Source organism: Haliaeetus albicilla, chromosome 25 (genome assembly GCF_947461875.1).
Source record: "Haliaeetus albicilla chromosome 25, bHalAlb1.1, whole genome shotgun sequence".
NCBI classification, from domain to species: Eukaryota; Metazoa; Chordata; class Aves; order Accipitriformes; family Accipitridae; genus Haliaeetus; species Haliaeetus albicilla.
Window position 1 is genome coordinate 23,304,024 of NC_091507.1, and position 19,263 is coordinate 23,323,286.

At 37.0% G+C, this 19,263-nt stretch overlaps 1 protein-coding gene across 1 annotated transcript in view; it reads left to right on the forward strand.

The window, feature by feature from the left end:
* COL4A1 (collagen type IV alpha 1 chain) overlaps nucleotides 1-19,263 on the forward strand; it is a 125,614-nt gene that overhangs the window by 70,512 nt on the left and 35,839 nt on the right. The window contains exons 5-24 of the mRNA XM_069770285.1: nucleotides 1,357-1,401; nucleotides 1,511-1,573; nucleotides 1,675-1,728; nucleotides 1,874-1,900; nucleotides 3,269-3,352; nucleotides 3,465-3,527; nucleotides 4,565-4,600; nucleotides 5,150-5,191; nucleotides 6,737-6,826; nucleotides 7,406-7,441; nucleotides 7,590-7,649; nucleotides 9,485-9,529; nucleotides 9,752-9,805; nucleotides 10,283-10,324; nucleotides 11,212-11,305; nucleotides 11,969-12,004; nucleotides 13,601-13,765; nucleotides 15,588-15,683; nucleotides 16,661-16,744; nucleotides 17,489-17,559. Of these exons, the coding sequence (XP_069626386.1) occupies nucleotides 1,357-1,401; nucleotides 1,511-1,573; nucleotides 1,675-1,728; nucleotides 1,874-1,900; nucleotides 3,269-3,352; nucleotides 3,465-3,527; nucleotides 4,565-4,600; nucleotides 5,150-5,191; nucleotides 6,737-6,826; nucleotides 7,406-7,441; nucleotides 7,590-7,649; nucleotides 9,485-9,529; nucleotides 9,752-9,805; nucleotides 10,283-10,324; nucleotides 11,212-11,305; nucleotides 11,969-12,004; nucleotides 13,601-13,765; nucleotides 15,588-15,683; nucleotides 16,661-16,744; nucleotides 17,489-17,559 (1,287 nt within the window). The remainder of the gene's footprint in view (nucleotides 1-1,356; nucleotides 1,402-1,510; nucleotides 1,574-1,674; nucleotides 1,729-1,873; nucleotides 1,901-3,268; nucleotides 3,353-3,464; nucleotides 3,528-4,564; nucleotides 4,601-5,149; nucleotides 5,192-6,736; nucleotides 6,827-7,405; nucleotides 7,442-7,589; nucleotides 7,650-9,484; nucleotides 9,530-9,751; nucleotides 9,806-10,282; nucleotides 10,325-11,211; nucleotides 11,306-11,968; nucleotides 12,005-13,600; nucleotides 13,766-15,587; nucleotides 15,684-16,660; nucleotides 16,745-17,488; nucleotides 17,560-19,263) is intronic.

Below are 19,263 nucleotides of genomic sequence, written 5' to 3' on the forward strand. Positions count from 1 at the left end.
AGCTTTTTTCCAGCTTGAATATGAACCAACCTTATTACCTCATGCAAAATTCTCCTTTATGTTTGCCATCTAACCTCCTTGAAGCACTCCAGCAGAGAAGCTGACACACCCATGAGCACATACATGTTGAAAATGTGCACAAGGTGGAGAGCCAAATTAAAGCCAGGGACAAAGGTCTCTTGACTTTGCTAGAAGAGGCTCTGAATATGCCTGTAACCTTCCTGTTGTAATTTCTGTTTCGTGTGGCACTTATGTAACACTTATTTTATCACATTATATGAGCCAGGGCCATGTCTTTTGGGGTTTGGTGAGATGCCAAGCTCATTCTGAGCATTTTCATGTTTCGTAATGTAAGGATGAAAGAGGATTCAAATGGCTTGACCGGTAATGATGCATACATTTTCAGCTATACCCTCTTGTCCACAGATTTTCAAAATGCGGTCTCGGTTTTGTTCTCCATTTACCTGCAGTTGCTGCGGCACATAGAGTTTACTGAATCAACTGCAGTTTCTGAGCTATTACAGAAGGGGTATTCTGCTAGATCAAGAAATCCTTATTTCAGTCCATGATGTTCATGATACCCTGGGGTATCCTGAGTGTTAATGTAAATTGGCATCTCCTGGCAAATGTGTTTGTGTGCTAGAGTGCAAGTAGACTGTATTTTAGCAATTATAAAGTTTTAGAAGATGCAAATATATTATCTGAGCACAGGATTCCCATACATCTTTTCTGCTTCGTAATACATGTATTAGGAAATACTGCATGAATAAATAAGCTGGTAGGATGAAAATGATGAGCCAAGTCAAATTCGTGATTCATTACACTGAAAAGCTGTTCATGAAGAAAGAATTATCTCAACCCAGTAGGTTTTTTGATAATAAGGATGAATTGATACACTGATGGGAATTGTGAAAGATAGAGAAGCTTCTTTACAGTACATTAACATCCTCTTCTGCTATGAAGAGGTGCTTACAGTAAATTTCATTTTGGGAATGATGGTTGTGAGAAGACAGCACCTCTGCATTCCTGTACAACTGGAATATATATATTATATATATTTTATATATATATATATATATATAATACCTGTACATAAGGCTCTGGTCCAGTTCCTGTTGAAGGAAATCCATATTCCGACTAAAAAGTTAAAAAAATATAAAAAGCTGCTTTCAATTATCGATTACTAAGGTGCCATGTTTGAGAGGTTTTGAAGATTAGAGCTATTTTGTCAAGGAAGTTTAAAAGAAACTGTTACTTATGTTTTGACTGTCACCACTGGAGATGTGACTTGGGCTGCAGCTTGTCGTTCCTGTTTTGTGGGTTTGTCATTTCAGTTTATGTTTTTATCAATTGCAGGGCCCCCCAGGAGCATCAGGCTTCCCAGGAAACCCAGGCCTTCCTGTATGTATGAAGTATATGTGTTTTTACAAAGAACATCAAAGTTTTAATCATGACATCTGACCTGGTTTATTGCTAATATTGCTAATTAGTTTACTTTCTTTTCATGTAGGGCATTCCTGGACAAGATGGCCCTCCTGGTCCACCTGGCATTCCAGGATGTAATGGCACAAAGGTGACATTTACATATGTTTATAACAGTATCTCTGTGTTGAAATAAAAACATCCCTCAAGCATATGTTCCCTAAACAAAACAAATGTCTCTGTTCCCCTTAGGGTGAAAGAGGTCCAGTAGGTCCCCCAGGTTTACCAGGACTGACTGGGAGCATAGTAAGTAGATTCTTTCGTGCTTGATTCACTTGTTTCAACCCTGATTCTTGAAATGCAAATATAACTATGTGAAATGATATAGAGTATAAGATGTAAAATATACAATACTGAGGAACAATAACATCAAATATGTCTTTTTTCACAGGGACCCCCAGGACCTCCTGGAATGAAGGTACATTTTACTCTGAGTGTGTTCATATCCTGCTTCTAACAACAAGAATTAGGGTGAACTCTACACCCTCTAAGACTAGCAGTCCTGACTTGAGGAGTGAAAAAATGTACCGACATGTTTCACTTTGTACTCTGTTCTGCAGTGCCACTAAATAAAGACAGTGGGGTGACCTCCACTCAATAAAAATTGAACATACGTGTTGTTCCATGCAGGTCTTAAAAGTGAAGTATTACATGGATTACAACAGAAAAAAGTAGTACATACCATTAATTATCTATAAACAGTATGGTGGCCACCCAATTGTCTATAAAGATTTAGATAGGTTTTATGGTTCAAACATTTGTTTTGATATTGACATTTCACTTATCTAAATAGTTTCACATAGATAATGTTTGTGGAAGAAGGTCGTATAGCCCACAATATGAGAAGCATCCAACACATAGTAAACAGTTTTCATAAAGAAAAACATTGAACTAACTAACTAGGTATCTGAGTGTGTTTTGCGAACTGGAGAATGAAATATCGAACTGGAGAATGAAATATTGAATGCCAACAGAGAGATTTTGCTCTTTTAAATGAACAGATATAATTTGGAACTGTAAGCTAAATGTAAGCCTAAATGTAGTCTCAGTTTTGTAATGACATGACTACCTGAATCGCAAAATGCCCTTTTCTCTTTCTCTCACACGGGAAGAACTGACCTAGTCTATAAACACTCAAGGACTCAAATGTTTCTTCCCTAGGCATGTATGCAGAGGTACACAACTCCTGAAATAAAGTCACTTACCATATTGCAACTTTGTACAAAAATGCAGGAAAAATGGGATCTTTTGCTATCAAAAAAAAAAGGGACATAAAGAAGTGGATAATGGTCAGAATGGTTTTCTAAAGTAAGACAAAGTGGATTCCTTTTTTTTAAGAAAAAGTATGCCATAAATGGCTTTTATGTCAAAATTAGATGTAAGACTGAAGATCTCAGCCTGGAAAAGAGATTGTGAGGTTACCACTTCTCTCAGCAGCCAGGTCAGATGCTCCAGTTGTGTGGTGACACTGTAGTAGTGATAGATTTGGTGGGAAAATCTTTCTAATTACCCATTAAGTATAGAAAATAAGGGTATGAAGGAAGATTTGGTACTGGAATCTCTCCAGGTGGCTTTAAAGGACATTTGGCAATTAAGGTCTTAACTTTTAGTATCTCCTGCTATGTTTCAGCTGAATTAAAAGGAGTAAGGTGACTTTTTTTAAGTCAGCTTACCAAATGAGTCTGAACTTTGCATAGCTCCAACTTTCCTCTCATCTCAATATAAGTGGTTTTGAATGTATTTGAATGCATGTTCAAGTATTCTTCTTTTTCTTTTCTTATTATAGGGAGATCCAGGTGAAGTGATTGGTCTTTTACCTCCTAGTGTGCTAAAAGGTGATAAAGGCTTTCCTGGCCAACCTGGACTACCTGTAAGTCTAAATGATATTTGAATAGCAGTGAGCTTCAATTAAATTTATATCAGTATCATGCAGTTACCAAATAAATATCACTCTTTAATTATGCCATTTTAATTTTTCATAGGGTCCACCTGGAACTTCAGGGTTTCAGGGACCAATGGGTCCACAAGGGCCTCCAGGAGATCCAGTAAGTTTCCTCTCATGGTGATTTGCACTTTACTTACAAAGCTTTATTGTAGGAAAGTTCTAGAAGGTGTGTATAGCCAGTGGGATTTGGGAAAGACAACCTGTGGTTCCAGGCTTCATGTTTAGCCTCCTGGACTCTACCAAGGCAGGAATGACTACATAACATAGGTTTTTAATAGCAGCCGCTCCTACAGTCCTCTTCTCTTCTTGCAGGCTTGATGGGTTTTTTTGTGTGGGAGGGGTTGCAATAGTTATTCCTCCTTTCCCCTCTTCCCCCACTTAATTCACAGAAAATAAAGCACCAGCCTACCAGGCAAATCAAAATCTGAATCAAAATGTTTGCTAAGGTTCTTATGGCAGCCACAGTAAGTAGTACTATGGAAAGTGGGGTATCAACTGTCTGTTATTATGGTAATTGCCAAATGCTGAACACATTTCAGCTATTTGACATTTTGACAGGTCTAACAGATACCTAATATCTTCTCTTCCTGTATTGGATGCAGGTAACACTAGCAGGGATCAGTTATATCCATCTGGTAAAAGTCCACACAGTGTATCTGGCTATTAATGAGCTGTGTGAGATTTCTTACCCTTCTGAAGAAAACTGAAAGTGATGTAAAGGAAAATGGTAGTACAGTTTAGTCAGCATTTGCACTTGCTGGTTTGAAAAGGAACAATTTTAATGAAAGAAAGGTGAGAACTAATATTTAGCACGCAAAACTGCAAAAAAAAACCCCAAGTCAGCAATAAAGTTATTTTATAGTGCGGTACCGTAGATTTTCTTTTTGATTGTCTCTTGTCTAGATGCTGATTAGGTCCAACACTCTTAACTGCAAAACAAGGTCTGATGAGATATCTTAGACAGATTCTGTTTGGTTTTATTATTTATTCTAAGTTGTGAGTTATGCACAGTGGCAGAAAAAGACTTTACATCTTGGTTTAATGGAAGATTTGCATTTTTGCTATCTTTATAGAATAAGGCATTATTCCATCTAGTGTACTATATACTTATATATGCTAAAATATACTGTCTTGTAGGGTCCCCCAGGGCCACCAGGACCCCCAGGCGAGAAGGTAAGACTCTTTTTATTATAAAGATTAGGTCTATTTGTTTATTTATTTGGCACAAAAGATAAAATCTGGAAACTAATGGTCCTACATGATTGGGGTTTTTACATTTTGGGATCTATTTTTATGTCTTAATGGGCATCATAAAGAGAGATTTTTAACACATTTTTTAGTTTTTTTTCAAATTTGTTTAGATCTGTTATCTCACTTGATCAAATCAGTAGTAATTACAACATTCTGTGAGTATTTGAACTCATCTAAAATGTCAAAATTTTCACTAAAATGTTGAAAAAAGAGCACACTAACATTAAATTATCTGGTAAATTTCATTCTATCCATTTTTTTCACAAATTGCTGTGACGCAGGGCTTAAAAAAACAGGGAGGGTTAGGACATAATTATTTATTTATTTCACACATACATTTAAAAGACGCATTCTGTCCTTATATCCTCTCTTAACTTTTGCCGCGTACAAAATACCTTCATATATGTGTATGTATGCATGTAATGCACTGCTGATAAATATTGACTAAGTATGTGTAATTTATATTTTCAGGGCTACATGGGCTTGGGCTTTCAGGGTCCCAAAGGTGAAAAGGTAAGTCTCTTGAAAACTCCTAGAGAAAACTGTCAGAAATATTCTTGATAGTTTGTTTTAAATAAGTAAACTGTTGGAATCACTCAGTGGAGAAAATCAGCATTGTAATTTTTGGAAGACTTGAGTAAATCTGTAATTTACACATAAATGAACAAAAATCATGAACCATTACAGACTTTGTTCATGATGATGTTATACCTGACATTAATTTAGGTCGTCATCCTGTTTTCCAGCTGTGACAAGTACCGACTACTTTAGTTTGCAGTAGGCAGATCTGGAAACATTTACTTTGTATATTAGGACTCATCATGAGATTTATCTGAAATAGATTTAGTTCTGAGGAATGAGATGTAATGTGCTGTTCAGAATGATCAGAATTAATTGTGGTAGGACTCTTGAGGGCCTGTCTGCCTCAGTTTGGTTTGGAAGTGTATACTTTTGAAGCAGTTCTTTCAGTTGTCCCCTTTTACTGTGTTTTGACTCGACCAGGAGCAGTTTTTAGAGCACACAGACTGCTTTACTTTTGAATGAGACTAAGCCAAAAGATGTGCTCCAGGATCCCATTTATTCTCTTAACCAGCATCAAATGGGAGGTAAAACATGTTAGGTTTAATCTGTTACCTCTCCCACTGAGAGGTCTGGGCTAAAGTGCCTTATGTTGTGTTTTCAGGAGCTAAGAAATGCATGCAGTCATGGGTTATTTGGTAAACTGATAGTGTGTCTTGAGCCCTTCTCCAGAGGCTTCTCATGAGTGTCATCGACAGAAGCCTTTTTGAGTATTGGGGGGGGGGGGTTATCCACCACCTTATTTATGTATTTTGAGCCACACTGTTCCTAATGGATAGAATTTTTTGTGACGTGGCATGTTGTTGAAATTAACTTATCATAAAATTTCTTGAAAAATGTTGGTCATAGAAGTATGTGGGATTTCTTGGACTCCTCAGGTTTGTCTTCAGCAAAAAATTAATGGTATTGCTATGCATTGCTGCTTGACAGAAATGTATCAAGCCTTTTTGGAGGTGTTTTACTGTAAAAGATAGTGCTTTTGCATTATATAAGGAGATGAGGTTCTGACCCTACTATGGACACATACATACTAAAAAAGTACGATCCAGTTACCATCTTGAAGTTGGCCTTTACGGACAGTTGCAAAGCTGATGAAACACTATAAGCTTTGACTAAAGTTTTCCTTTAGGCATCAACTTTCTGCACCTGACCTCTTTTCTTCTCATCCTTCCTCCTAAAGGAGGCACTAAAATCTTTTGTACCATTACAATACTCGGTATTAATCAATCTTCACCCCAACAGGAGATTCAGAGATCTTTCTTCAGGGCAGTCTCTGGCTGTCACCCATTACACAGTTGTGTCTCCTATAACTGTGTATGTAACCCTTTCTCTGACTGATTTTGCTGAAATAAGAATTTAAAAAAAACATTTAGCTATATTTTTAACAGTGAGTGGTAGTTCTCTTTAACGTTATTGGTCTTAGTTATGTTTGTTCTCAGTGTCAGTACTGTTTTCAATGGACTGTCCCGGTGTTGACAGGGAGAACAAGGGGTAAGGGGCCCCCCAGGCCCCCCAGGACCAGCACCACATATGAAGGAAAAAGGGAGTGAAATCATAAGGGGAGAAAAGGTGAGACCTTAAACGATTAATCTTGTTGTACTCTTCATTAAAATACGATCAATAGGAATTAGGAAACAAAAGTAAAACAGGAAAAAGAAAATATTAAGTCAGCTACAGCCAATTTTTCAAAAATTTCTCCCTGTTTTACGTCATGAATGAATTTTGATTGTCTTTCTAGAAGTTTCTCTGAAAGATATATGATAAATGCATAAATAATTGTATAAATAAGTAACATACAGCAGAGGACTTTCTGAGGAAGGAGGATTGATAAGCATAGTCCTGTAAACACCAAATATTCTAAAAATTTGAATTAAGTAGCTTATACTGAACTTTTCATATACAGAATCACATTCATGGAATCTGAGTGCTAATGAATTTTTCAGTTATTAGGCAGTCTAAAGCTAGCTTAATGGATTCACATTTTGTGTTTATCTAACTTCTTGCACACCATACTATTAGGCATAGTTCTTGAAGTGGAGAACAGGGTTAAATGTGCTTTTGCTGACGTGAAGAATTAAATGATTTACAACCTAAATGAATAATGGTTAAGATTTTGCTTACTAATCTACTTTTTTATCATTTGATTAGGGTGATCCAGGTGAAAAGGGTGAACAGGGAGCCCCAGTAAGTATTGTGTAGATTTATTTTTTTTTACTATAATAATTGTGAAGAATCTGATAATGGCCCTGAATATCTTTATAGCTATTTGATAAAAGCAAATTTACTTTAGAATTTGGCAGTATTTTTAATCTGGTGTGTATTTATTTTCCAGGGACTGCCGGGTTCAGGTTTCAAAGGAGAGAAGGGTGAACCTGGAAAGCCTGGTCCACGTGTAAGTATGCTTATCTTTATCAATACCATAATTACAGTCATTGTATTGTTTCCATAAGTTAATTAAACTTAATAACCATGCAAATTTGGTATATTTCAAACAAGCAAGTTTTGCTGTAGGACAGGTGTACAAGACAAGGAAGTAATAACATACAGTAATATTAGTACGTAACAAGCTTTCAGATAACTAAAGACACCCAACAGTAGCTTGCAGTGCTAAAGGCAAAGGCAAGACTCCCATTGATCCCAGCTGAAGCAAGATTAAGTCATTCCAGAACAGAAAGAAAAGCAAAGCAAAACAAATCACTCTGTAAGAATGACTTTAGCTAAATGGAAGAAGGAATGTGTTGAATTTATTTCAAATACTCTTAGGTGCAATCTACAAAATAATCCTGCTTAGCCTAAAGGTACTGTTTCTTACAAAGACGATGAATGGAGCAAAAAATTTAGATGCACCAGTTTGCTTGCTGGTTTCTAGCCTGACTGTAGATGCTTGAGGCCATAAGGTCTGTTACATTTGCCTAGTCTGACCTATATTGTAGTCTCATCCATACAACTTCTGCATGAGGAAACCAGAGCATCTTTGAATTGTTCAAAAATATAGCTTTCCGTTTCTGCAGAGTTCCCTGAGCAAAGTTTCTGAGATATTTTATATATAATTGTTGCTGTTGAAGGAAATCATAGCTACTTCTGAAATTAAGATAAAGTTGGAAAGATGAACAGATGTTAAGATCTGATGTTTTCATTTCATGGAATGAAATCATATGATTAATTCCAATCACAGTGCATATTTGAAGACTCTCTTGACTTTACAGATCATATTTTTAATTAATCATTAGAAATTACTCGTAGCCCTTCTTTGTAAGACACCATAGCTGCACACTTCGGTGGTGGTGGCCTGTTCATGTTTACTGTATCATTTTTATCCTTCAATTGCATTGTTTTAGATGGAATTTTTTTACCTAAACTGATGGGATTATATTTTAGACTGAATTGCATGCACTGTTACTTTGTGTATTAAGTATATACATTTTCTTGGGTTTATGGGACATACTCATATTGTTTATGATATGCATCCAATCTAAGTACTGTGACACCAACTAAAAGCCAGTGGATTAGGCTACAAGCCTACGTGCTGGTCCCTTCGTAGTCCATGGGAAGACGAAGGGAATGCTGAAAAGTAGGTTAGTCCATCTAGGTCATTTATCATGTACCTGTTGATTACCTCCAAGGACTCTAATCCCCTCTGTAGGCTAACACAGCAGTCTAATAGTGAATCATTTTGCTCTGGAGGAGGGACTTTTGGATTCTAGGTTATCATCCGCCTTGTGATTTGAAATTACAGCTTTCAATTTAGAGGAAGTGTTTTTTACCACTAGATTATCACGCGATCTGATACAGGACCATGCTCCAAGCCTTCTGCTGAAACTGGGCTACCGAGTGTTTACGAATAAAGGTTTTGTGAGGCTGGAGAGTATATATAGAGACAGGGATTGCTATGAAGGGAAAAGTTTCTGGGTCTGGTTCCAGTTTCCTGTGCTGTTGATATATTTTGTCCTGAAGCCTCCTTGACTTGGAAATCCATGTTATTCCTGGATCTGGGAACAGATTTGCAGGATTTTATTTAATTCTGCAGCTTGTGGGATGTTGAGTAACATAAGCACTAGGCATTCACAATTTGCCTGCTTTGTACTGTCGGCACTGTTAGCTGTGTTAGCACACTTCAATTATTGCATTACAATAGTGATTGTTTTGTTCTAGTGTTTTACCCACTGTATTTGGAAATTGCATGTATGTGGCCATCTGTTAAGCAGAGTGGAACTTGGTGTTTTACAGGGAAAGCCTGGAAAAGATGGTGAACCAGGACCAAAAGGAGAACCCGTATGTATTTTACTGAATTTCCAGTACTGTTTCTTCCATTCCAAACAAAGAACTGTCTGTGTATTGTAAAAGGTTGACATTTTCTAGCCTTCCGAATTGTTCACTTAAAGTTGTTGCTTTCAGTGAATTAGTGACTGGTTTGAAAATTTGAAACTTTAATGCTGGCAGGACTAAGATGCAACTATATTTGTTTTTTCTGGTTTTGCTGTCTTCTACACACAGGGTTTGCCTGGTGGGTTTGGGATTCCAGGACGACCTGGGGAGCCTGGTACGAAGGTGCGTAGTAGCAGCCTTTGCTTCCCATCACACAGAATGAGGAGTTAAGAGCTTGTATGGCATGTTCATAGATGTGTATTAAAGCAATCAATGCACATAAAGCAGTATTGAATGAATGTTACTAAATCGTAAAGTCATCACTCAGAGACTAGGAAAAGTCAAAATTAAGGTAGCGTAGGTATCCCTGGTTTAGATCTCTTATATGAATTGATTAATGCAGGCTTCATTTTCACAAGCTCTTTGCCCAGCCAGCATATGTGCAAATGTACTTTCCTAAAAATTCCAGTTTCTTTTTACATAGTGTAAAGCAGTACAGGCCTGCAAACTAACTACTTACTGCTTATTATAATGGTCCAGGTACTTGCCATTTGAATGTTGTATGAATCTGTATCAAAGTGTTCATTTGCTAAGGAAGTCCTATTTTGTGGGGAAGAAAATCTGATCTGGATTTAAAGTGTAAATTGTATTTTGATTTAGGGTGACAAAGGTGAACGAGGTTTTCCAGGACCTCCAGGAAGAGTAAGTAAAATAAATTTGTGTTTTATTTTAAACTTAAATGAAAATACAAAATTTGTGAAAGTCGAACTGCTCAAACAATGAGGAAAAAAAGAGAGACTATGCATGTTCTGATCTCATTCTAATCAGTCATGTTCTCATTTTTTCTTAATGGAAACAAAAGTTGGATACAGTTCTTTTAATTATCTTTGAAATTTGGGAAAAGAGCTCTCAAAGAATATGAATTTCAAATGTTTTGGACCATGAAAATTATAGGCATTGTTAATCAATACAAAGTATCCGAGAGAGTTTAAAAAGAGTAAGTCTGTCAGCTTTACAGTCTGTAATTTTTTTTAACACTTGAAATAAAAAATGGGATTAGTCAGCAACAAATAGATCATTGATGGTGCTCCTTCCCCAACATGGGGGAAAATTCTCAACACCTGCTAATTTGATTTGAAAAATTGTGCATAATTCCTGAATATTTTATTGTAAATGTTAGTATCCTATATGTCAAGCTCAGATCAGTGTTAGCAGAAATTGCCCAAACAGAACATATTAAAATTAAATGTAGTACAAACCTAATGGGTCAATGCTTAGACCATGCTGAGGTTTCTTGGCATCATTCTTGTTCAAAAAGGTGCTATAAAGCTCTCCACTTAATCCTACTAGTGATATGAAGGAATTTTGGTAGAGTAGGAAAAATTTATTTTCTCTGATAATTCCTCAGCAGCTACAACCCTCTCACAGCAGTTGTTGCGTATCGCTGAAATAGCAAGTATAACCAAAACTGCTCAAAATTGTTATTACAAAAGAAGATGGCCTCTGTACCATCAGGTCAAGATGGGGGAGATACAGTTGAGGGCACAGGTGTGTGTTTCTAGTGTCCTAGTCTTTGTCCTGTGATTCAGGTTATAGATACTGGACCAGTAGATACCTTTGGTCAAAAAGGAGAGCCTGGAGTTTCAGGTTTGCCTGGACTGAAAGGTCAAAAAGGTGAAAAAGGTATGTATTTTGTCTTGTCTTTTTGACTGAGTCATGCTTTTAGTTTTCTTATTAAAGGAAATTAAAATTGCATTATCTGTGAGCTCAGGAACTCATTATATGACAGTGAAATGTTCCAGTTATTTATTTCATTGCTTTCAGGTTATTACGTTTTGTTGTAGTTTGTACAATGCTTCTTCTCATCATAAATAAGACTGCCTTTCAGTTATAGACTGGAAGAGGATAAACTGGGATCTGTTTTGATGGCAGTTAAATAATCCAGTGAGATTATTTAAGAAAGATGGAGATAACACAAGCATAAAGAGGGTAATAATGCAGAGAATCTTGAGACTCCTTTAAAAAAGTCAGTAGCTAAATTTTAATCTTAAAATTGTCTTGCATAATTTATGAAATTCTTCAGTAAACAGAGAAAATCAAGCATTCCCTTTCCCATTTTCCCCATTACACACTTTACCCTATTGAAGAAAGATCAGTGGAAAAGATGGCACACAGCAGGGACTTTTCCCTATATGTATTGTTTGCAGATATCTATAGATTATTTAACTTAACCTTTGATTCAGGGCATACTAGCTTGTAACATGTACTTAAATAATATGTGCTAAACGTTCACTGATGTTGGCATTGCTGACTTCATTGTCTAATTGAAAACCTCTCTTTCTAAAGGTTTCCCGGGTATACAAGGAATGCCAGGACCTCCAGGTATGAATTTATTATGGCCACTGATTTTGTTCACATTTTTCCTATGTTCTTCTTGGGTGAAGAGTCCTGAGAGATGTTCTCCTTAAGCTGCTGCCAGTTACTGCCTGACTTACGGAACACCCAGGCAGTGACCTCTCCGGGGGTCTAATCATCCCCCTAGACCCCTCCTGTAGATTGCTTTTCTCCTGTCTCTGATGTGATCCAGCCTCGCTCTTTGTGTAGAGCCCTGATAGCTTTCTGCTTAAATTGAAGAAGTAGTGTGCACAGGTCATCAGAGATAGCCCAGAAAGTACGGCTCCATTGGGCAAGAAGAGTTGAAAAATGTGAATACGTGCATGGGTATGTGCATATGTACCTATGTATGTATATGCGCATGTAGATAATTTGTTTTGCTCTCACTTCAGCTCTATATGTGTTTGCATAAATATAACAAAACAAGGTTTGCAGGGAGAAATAATAACATTTATTAGATCAAAGTAATTCCTGAAGGCTTCCTGCTTTTTCCTGACTGTAACTTGATCTAATAAAAGTTATTTCTTTTGCCTGCAGATGTTGCCTTTTTCATAGTCTTAACATCTTCACATCTATGACAACACTGCTATTATGTATATATGTACACGTACGTGTGTTTGAACTAAACCACGATACTTGCTTTTTAGAAATTAAGCAAATCATGTGTAGAAACCTGACTAGCACATCCTGCAGTGATACTACTATTACCTCCTTTGCTTGCATTTTCTATCTTGACAGTGAGCTAAACATGAAATTAATGTAAGCCAGTGTCAGATAGTTTCCAGGAAATTTTTCACAGTTTAGGGATGAGATACTATATACTGCAGGCTGTAATAGTCCCTAAAGAATTCTGTGTGACAAGACAAGAAGAATGGTAGCTCTTAGTCTGTCATCACCCTACCGAAATTGAGATTTGTGTGACTTTCATTGTTCCTGCAATGTTGCAGAAGGCTCAAAATGGTTTAACGATCAAGTCTAGTGATTAGTTGTGAACTGAAATAACTCACTGAAGTATGAAGACCTGTGTGACTGTGCAAATACCTAAAAGGATATCTTAAGTAGCTTTTTTTCTAGCCGTTTAACTGCTTCTCTTTATTGGCTGTTGTTTGCTTATTATTCCTACAAACGGATTTGGTTTTAGCATTCCTGAAATGTGCTAGCAGTGTTGAATATTTATTTACTGAAGTTCTTAGACATGCTGTCCCTTTCTAGGTGTGTTTAAGATTTGGTTTATTATGAAATAAGGAAGTGTGTAATAGTTTCTAAGTGTAATAGCTAAACTAACTCCTGTGTCCCCACTATTTACTACCCAGCAAAAGTTGATTCCACTAAATCTCAGAAAGATACTTAGTACAGATTAAATGTGTTTGTCTAGGGACCTAACTGAAGTGAGTTACTCTGAGCTGTAGTGCATATATAACCTCAATTTTGTATAAATCACCAATACTAAAAATACAGTCCCTTTTTTATTTTGCACTAACATTTCTCCATTTCTCTCTGAAACCTAATGGAAGCTAATGTGTTGATAATGTTACTGTCTTTTCACTTGTCACTCTTTTCATGTATGTTTTACTCTGTCCAAAGGTCGACCACTTCCAGACAGGGTAGGATCGCCTGGTGTCCCTGGAGAGAGAGGTGAAAAAGGTGAAAAGGGTTCTCCGGGATTCTCTTTACCCGGACCCCCTGGAAGAGATGGTTTCCCGGGTCCCCCAGGGTTGCCGGGCCCACCAGGTCCTCCAGGCAAAACAGGTAGGTAAAGCACTGGGTTGCTTTTCACAATAATGTACATTGCATGCACATAAAAAAGAAAAAAGAGACAAGCTATAATCAGAAGCTATATATAAAATATAAATATAAAAATAAAATATAAATTTTATTTTATTTTATAAAATATATTTTTTTTAATTTTATTTTATAAATTATAAAAGCTATAATCAGAATGCATCTACATTGTGGAAGAAACGTACCTGAGTTGTTAAGAGACCGAGTAAAAGCTGTTCTGTGATGCAGCAACCCTCTTGTTTCCTTACTGGGACAAGGATTCTTTGCTAAATAAATGTTTTTAAAATTTCTTTAAAAGTTCATTGTGGACTGTTACAACATAACCAAATAACTGACCTTAACACATATTAGTTTCCTCTGTGTCCTAATGTGCCAACCTAGAGATATTTGTAGATTTTCAATTAAAAAAATAACAGATACTAATATTGTTCTTAGCATAAAAGGTAGCTGTTCAATATCACAATTTACAAGTCCACAGTACCAATCGATGTAACAGATTGAACAGGTGTAAGCACTGCAGACTGAGATACTAGTCTGCCAAAAGTTTTTATTGTAAAAGGAAATTATCTTACAGAATGGGGTCAACACATGCTTCATAGACGTAAATGAAAAGCTAGTAATGATGTGACAAATACATAATAATATTGGTCATAATGATAACAACATTATACAGCTATGTGTAATCAGATTCTGATAAAGCATTTTTAAAGAGAAAAATGTTTTGGTTTTGCTCTGCAATGAAGCAATGAAAAAAGTGCATATGAAAGTGGTCTATGCTTAACAGCTCCTTACCACTGATGTTTTAACTCTTCTGTTGAAGGAAAACTTTTGCTATAGGTGATACTGATATTGTGAGTTAAATTGTGATTTCAACATAAAGAATGATATACCTATTACAGTATTTTAGGTACTAAACTATTGAGCATTATTCTCTATGGAATTCCTAACCAAAAATATGCTGTTCAAAAACAATTGAAGATGCCTAGTTGTTGCTGTGTTTGCTGATGAAGCAGTACAAAATCCAGCACCTAGAACATGGAATTAAATAGCCAGATCTTACCTTGCCCTAAAAATAAGAGCAATTCCTGTTTTTCATACAACATGTTTCTGTCCTTGCTTAATTCTGCTCCTTCCCCAGACACTTCTTTAGCTTTCTTCAAGCGCATAATGGGAAACAATTTGTTTTCATTTAACTGTTGTTTGCCAAACTTCACATTAACGTTTTGAGTACTGGCTTTGGCCAAAATGATGTCATATAGTATTGGGTCAGAACAAGCACAATTTGTATTCTCATATCAAGCCTGCTAAATATTCTCATTTGTTACCTATTTCAGTTCCTAACATATGAGGTTTCTTGTTTTCAGGAAGCTTGATCAGTGTGAAGAAGTTAAATAGATGTTAACAAGCTGCTCTTGACCTAGAAAGTTTCCTAAAACATTGGAAACAAAAGTCAGGGTAAAAAAACTCTACTTAATTAATTTCTTCAGGACGTCAATATTCTCCATTCTTTTCAGGGTCAAACCACCAATTTTTCACCCATAGCACCTTTCTTAACCAAAGCTTAAAATACAAATAGATTTTATGTGAAAGTTGTTTGTAACCTTATTATGGCCAGAACCTGTCTTTTGTCTGTAATTCAGGGTTTCTTAAGCAGTATATATGGAATAGATACATTCCTAGATAGATATAGCTATTCATAGATACATTGATCTGGGACATTCATAAATGCATCCCTATAATGGAAACTTGCACTTGTCAAACAATGTTCTTTATTGCATTTCCATTGCAGATGGAATTGATCAATGCCAGCAGGGAGAACCTGGTGCACCAGGTAGTCCTGGACTTCCAGGAAGAGATGGATTTCCAGGAGAGATGGGAGAGAAAGGTAATACTGTTTTAAAGTGATTGCTTTGTAGTGGTCTATACTCTCGAGCTTGGCTATGTAAAGAGGCTGAGCAAGTTAGGCTGGATCCAGGAAAAGTGTACTTACAGTTAGTTAAACAAATAGTTCATGGACATTGAAGATTTCTTGAATCTCTGGTGAGTTGAATTTCTTGAATTTCTTGAATCTCTGGTGAGTAAAAGAAGGATATTGGATATTGAGTTGTGTGACAAACTTCACTTACATTTCACTTAGCCTACACATTGCTGGGAAGTGATAAGGGGCGGTGCAGGGCTGAAAGAGGAGTTGGGAAGAAAGAAAGGGTTGAGGATAGCCCCATTAAGTGTAAATTGAGCTGTTCATGGCAATTTAAGATGTGAATTCTGAGATGAAGAATTAGAGAGGGGCAGATGAGTTGGGAGTGGAAATGGCTTATGAATCATTGCCATGACTATAATTGAAGCTAAAATTGTAACACCTATAAATAGGACTGTCAACTGTGTGTTATAGCAGCATTGAATAAATGGACATAAAAAAATGAGCTGCAGTCATTTACATGATGGTTGATCCTTCCTAATCTCATTCTGCTCACTGCTTTTCGAAAACTGCAGAATTGCAGTGACTATAGAGATTCTCCTTTTTCTGCTTTAATCTTTTTATTTCTTCTATACCCAGTGTATATTTCTTTTCTTCTTTTTGATCCTCTTCAGCCTGGTCCCTTTTAACTGTTCTGTTAAACATTATCCCTAGGATAAGACTTAAGTTGATTTTCATGCCATTCCTTTAAAAATTTTAAAGAATTTTGAATATCAGTTTGCTGATAAATTCTCTTTGAAGCATGTAATTAGAAGTAGCACATTTATTTTTATTCTTTCAATATGAAGTGTATTAAATTGACATTTGCCCCTGAATCCACCTACTTGCAGTTGTCTTAAATCTTTTCATTGTTATTTGTTACTTCTGCTGGGTTTTTTTTTCAGGTGACAAAGGTGAATCCTGTGCCTTATGTGATAAAGTAGGACCTCCTGGACTTCCAGGACCACAGGGGCCACCAGGTCCAGCAGGTAAAAACTCATTAACTACCTGAGAATTAGCTACGTAGGCTAAAATATAAACATGCAGCATATATGATGAAATTACTTTTTGTCCCGCTAATCAAATTGTTTGTGAAACTAATGAAAGGAGGATGCAATATTCCTATTTTTGGCCTGATTCCAAATTTCTGATGCAATCAACAAGAATTACCAAGGAAGCAGAAATTGCCCACAGCGGAGGGTCTTTGCAAACTGTGGCCCAAATATTTTCACAGAAGATTGTGAAAGTGAAAAATAATGTGGGAAGCATTTGCCTTATGTGCCCAGGCTTGGCAGTGGCCCATATATATATCTTCCCAATCCTAGTATTAAATAATGAGGCCGAAAAAACCAGTTATTTTTCTGCTACCATATGAGAGAAGTGCCACATGCGAACAGTGATATAGTACTGGATGTTTGTTCTAGTGGCTGTTAAGAAAAATGAATACGGTTTAGATAGTTTCAAGACTGCGGTGGGTTGTATGATAGGTCTAAATAGTAAGGTGAACTCATTCCTAAGTCAAATGAATCATCAACTTCTGAGTTTATGAGTGCGGACACATATAGCACATGAGCACATGAATCCAGACAACTTCACTGACTTTAGCAGGATTATGTTGATATAACTGGGGATGGAATGAGACACTTTGAGAAGGATCACAAAGAATTCACATACAATGAACTATTTGTAAAAGCATGTAATAAACAGAATTGTATTTTTGTCTCTCTCATAAGGTTTTCCAGGACAATCAGGTTTCAAGGGTGACAGAGGCTTACCTGGACTTGATGGCCTTCCGGGCGTACCTGTAAGTAATGCCTTGCCAAATGCTATGTGTCCTGTGGGGCATGTGATCAAAAAGCATGTGATGATCAGTGTGGTTGTGTAATAGTTCTGTTTAAAAACAGACCAGCCCAGTGATATGATAAAATTAAGGAACTATGCTTAGCAAAATAAACTAGAGCTATGAGAGGAAGAAGGAGCTGTCAGAAATGGGTTCTGTTTCTGTGTTTGCCCATCATATGAACTCAGCAGGACACATGACCTTCTGGCTTGAGCAACCTAAGCAGTGGAGTTGGGTAAAAAGTAGGATTTTGTAGGAAACGCAGGTCTGCCCTGACCTCCTCATGAATCGTTCCAAAAACTCTGCTGTTGTGTACGTATATTGAGAGAGAGACAGTGCCATCTAGTGTAGTGTAAGCAATCTAATGTTAGCATGCAATATACTTTGGCAGTTTGTCTGAATTTTGGGAAATGTGTGCAGCATATTCCATAAAACATAATTAGTTAGCAGGAAAGCTAAGTAGTTTTGAAGAAATAAAGGAAGGCTGTGAAAGTGGATAGCATCCTGATAATATGATCGCAACAAATTATGCTGACCCAGCGCAACACGACTCTCAGTGAGTAAGGCTGGATATCAGAAGCAGAACAGCCGTAAGCATAGCACTTGTCTAAAATGTAACACAAATTACTCCTCGATGAGCAGTGTACTAGCACATTTGATCTTTTCAGAGGTGACTTCAGTGTGCCTACATACACTGTGGTATGCTGTCAAGACCTACCTTAGCATGCATGTTCCTGTAGTATAACATGGATTTTGACACCATTCCTAACGTAAGCAGACTGAGTTTGTCAGAGTCTTTCCAGACTTTTTTTCCCAAAGCTGTTTTCTCCTTCCAGCTGATCACTTTTGGCAACATAACTTCTCAGTGACATTCATGTGCACTAGCTTTAACACACACTGGAGTTATGCAAGCTCCCTCTATCACCAGTGGTGAGAGAGAGGCACCTTCAGAAGTTAAACCAACCCACCTGTATGAATTCCTTACTCAAGGAATCTATTTCTCTCCCTTGAGTATAAATAAAGGCTAAATACCTGAATTCAGCCAGTGAAAGTTAGCTGGGATGCGGACTGCATTCTCTATTTCCACTGTGATAAATAAGATGGTATTACTCAGCAACTGAATTAACTATAATATCAATGGGATCCATGAAAGACACAGTGGAGAAAAATAAAAGACATCATAGTGTATTTAAGCATTTTTCATGTCTGGCATTTGTTCTCAGGACATGTTTTGCCACACCTTTGTATTTTCCTTTTATTGCATCTTAAGTTCTGTTCATGTCTTTCATCAGACAAGGACTGGCTGCTGTTCTGAATGCTTTTAAGCTTGTTTTGCTCCACAAAGTTCAGCCAGACGGTGATCCAGCATACCATTTAGCTTGGAAAAACTACATAGAGGCCAGCCTCGCAAGCTCACATTGTTTAGAGCCATGCCAGAGCATCATGCCAGGACCCACCAAAGCTAATGGAAAGACTACCTTTGACCGTGTTCTGGTTCAGGTTTAAGTGGAGGGCACACATAAGCAGTGGACATTGCCCATGAAGTTTGTGCTTTTCTACCCTAGTGAGTAGCTCTGATTCACTGGAAATGAGAGAGACTGTTCCTATGAGAAAAGTTCATCTGAGTCCCAGAAAATGTGTAGGGAAAAATTGGAATTCTGGAAATCC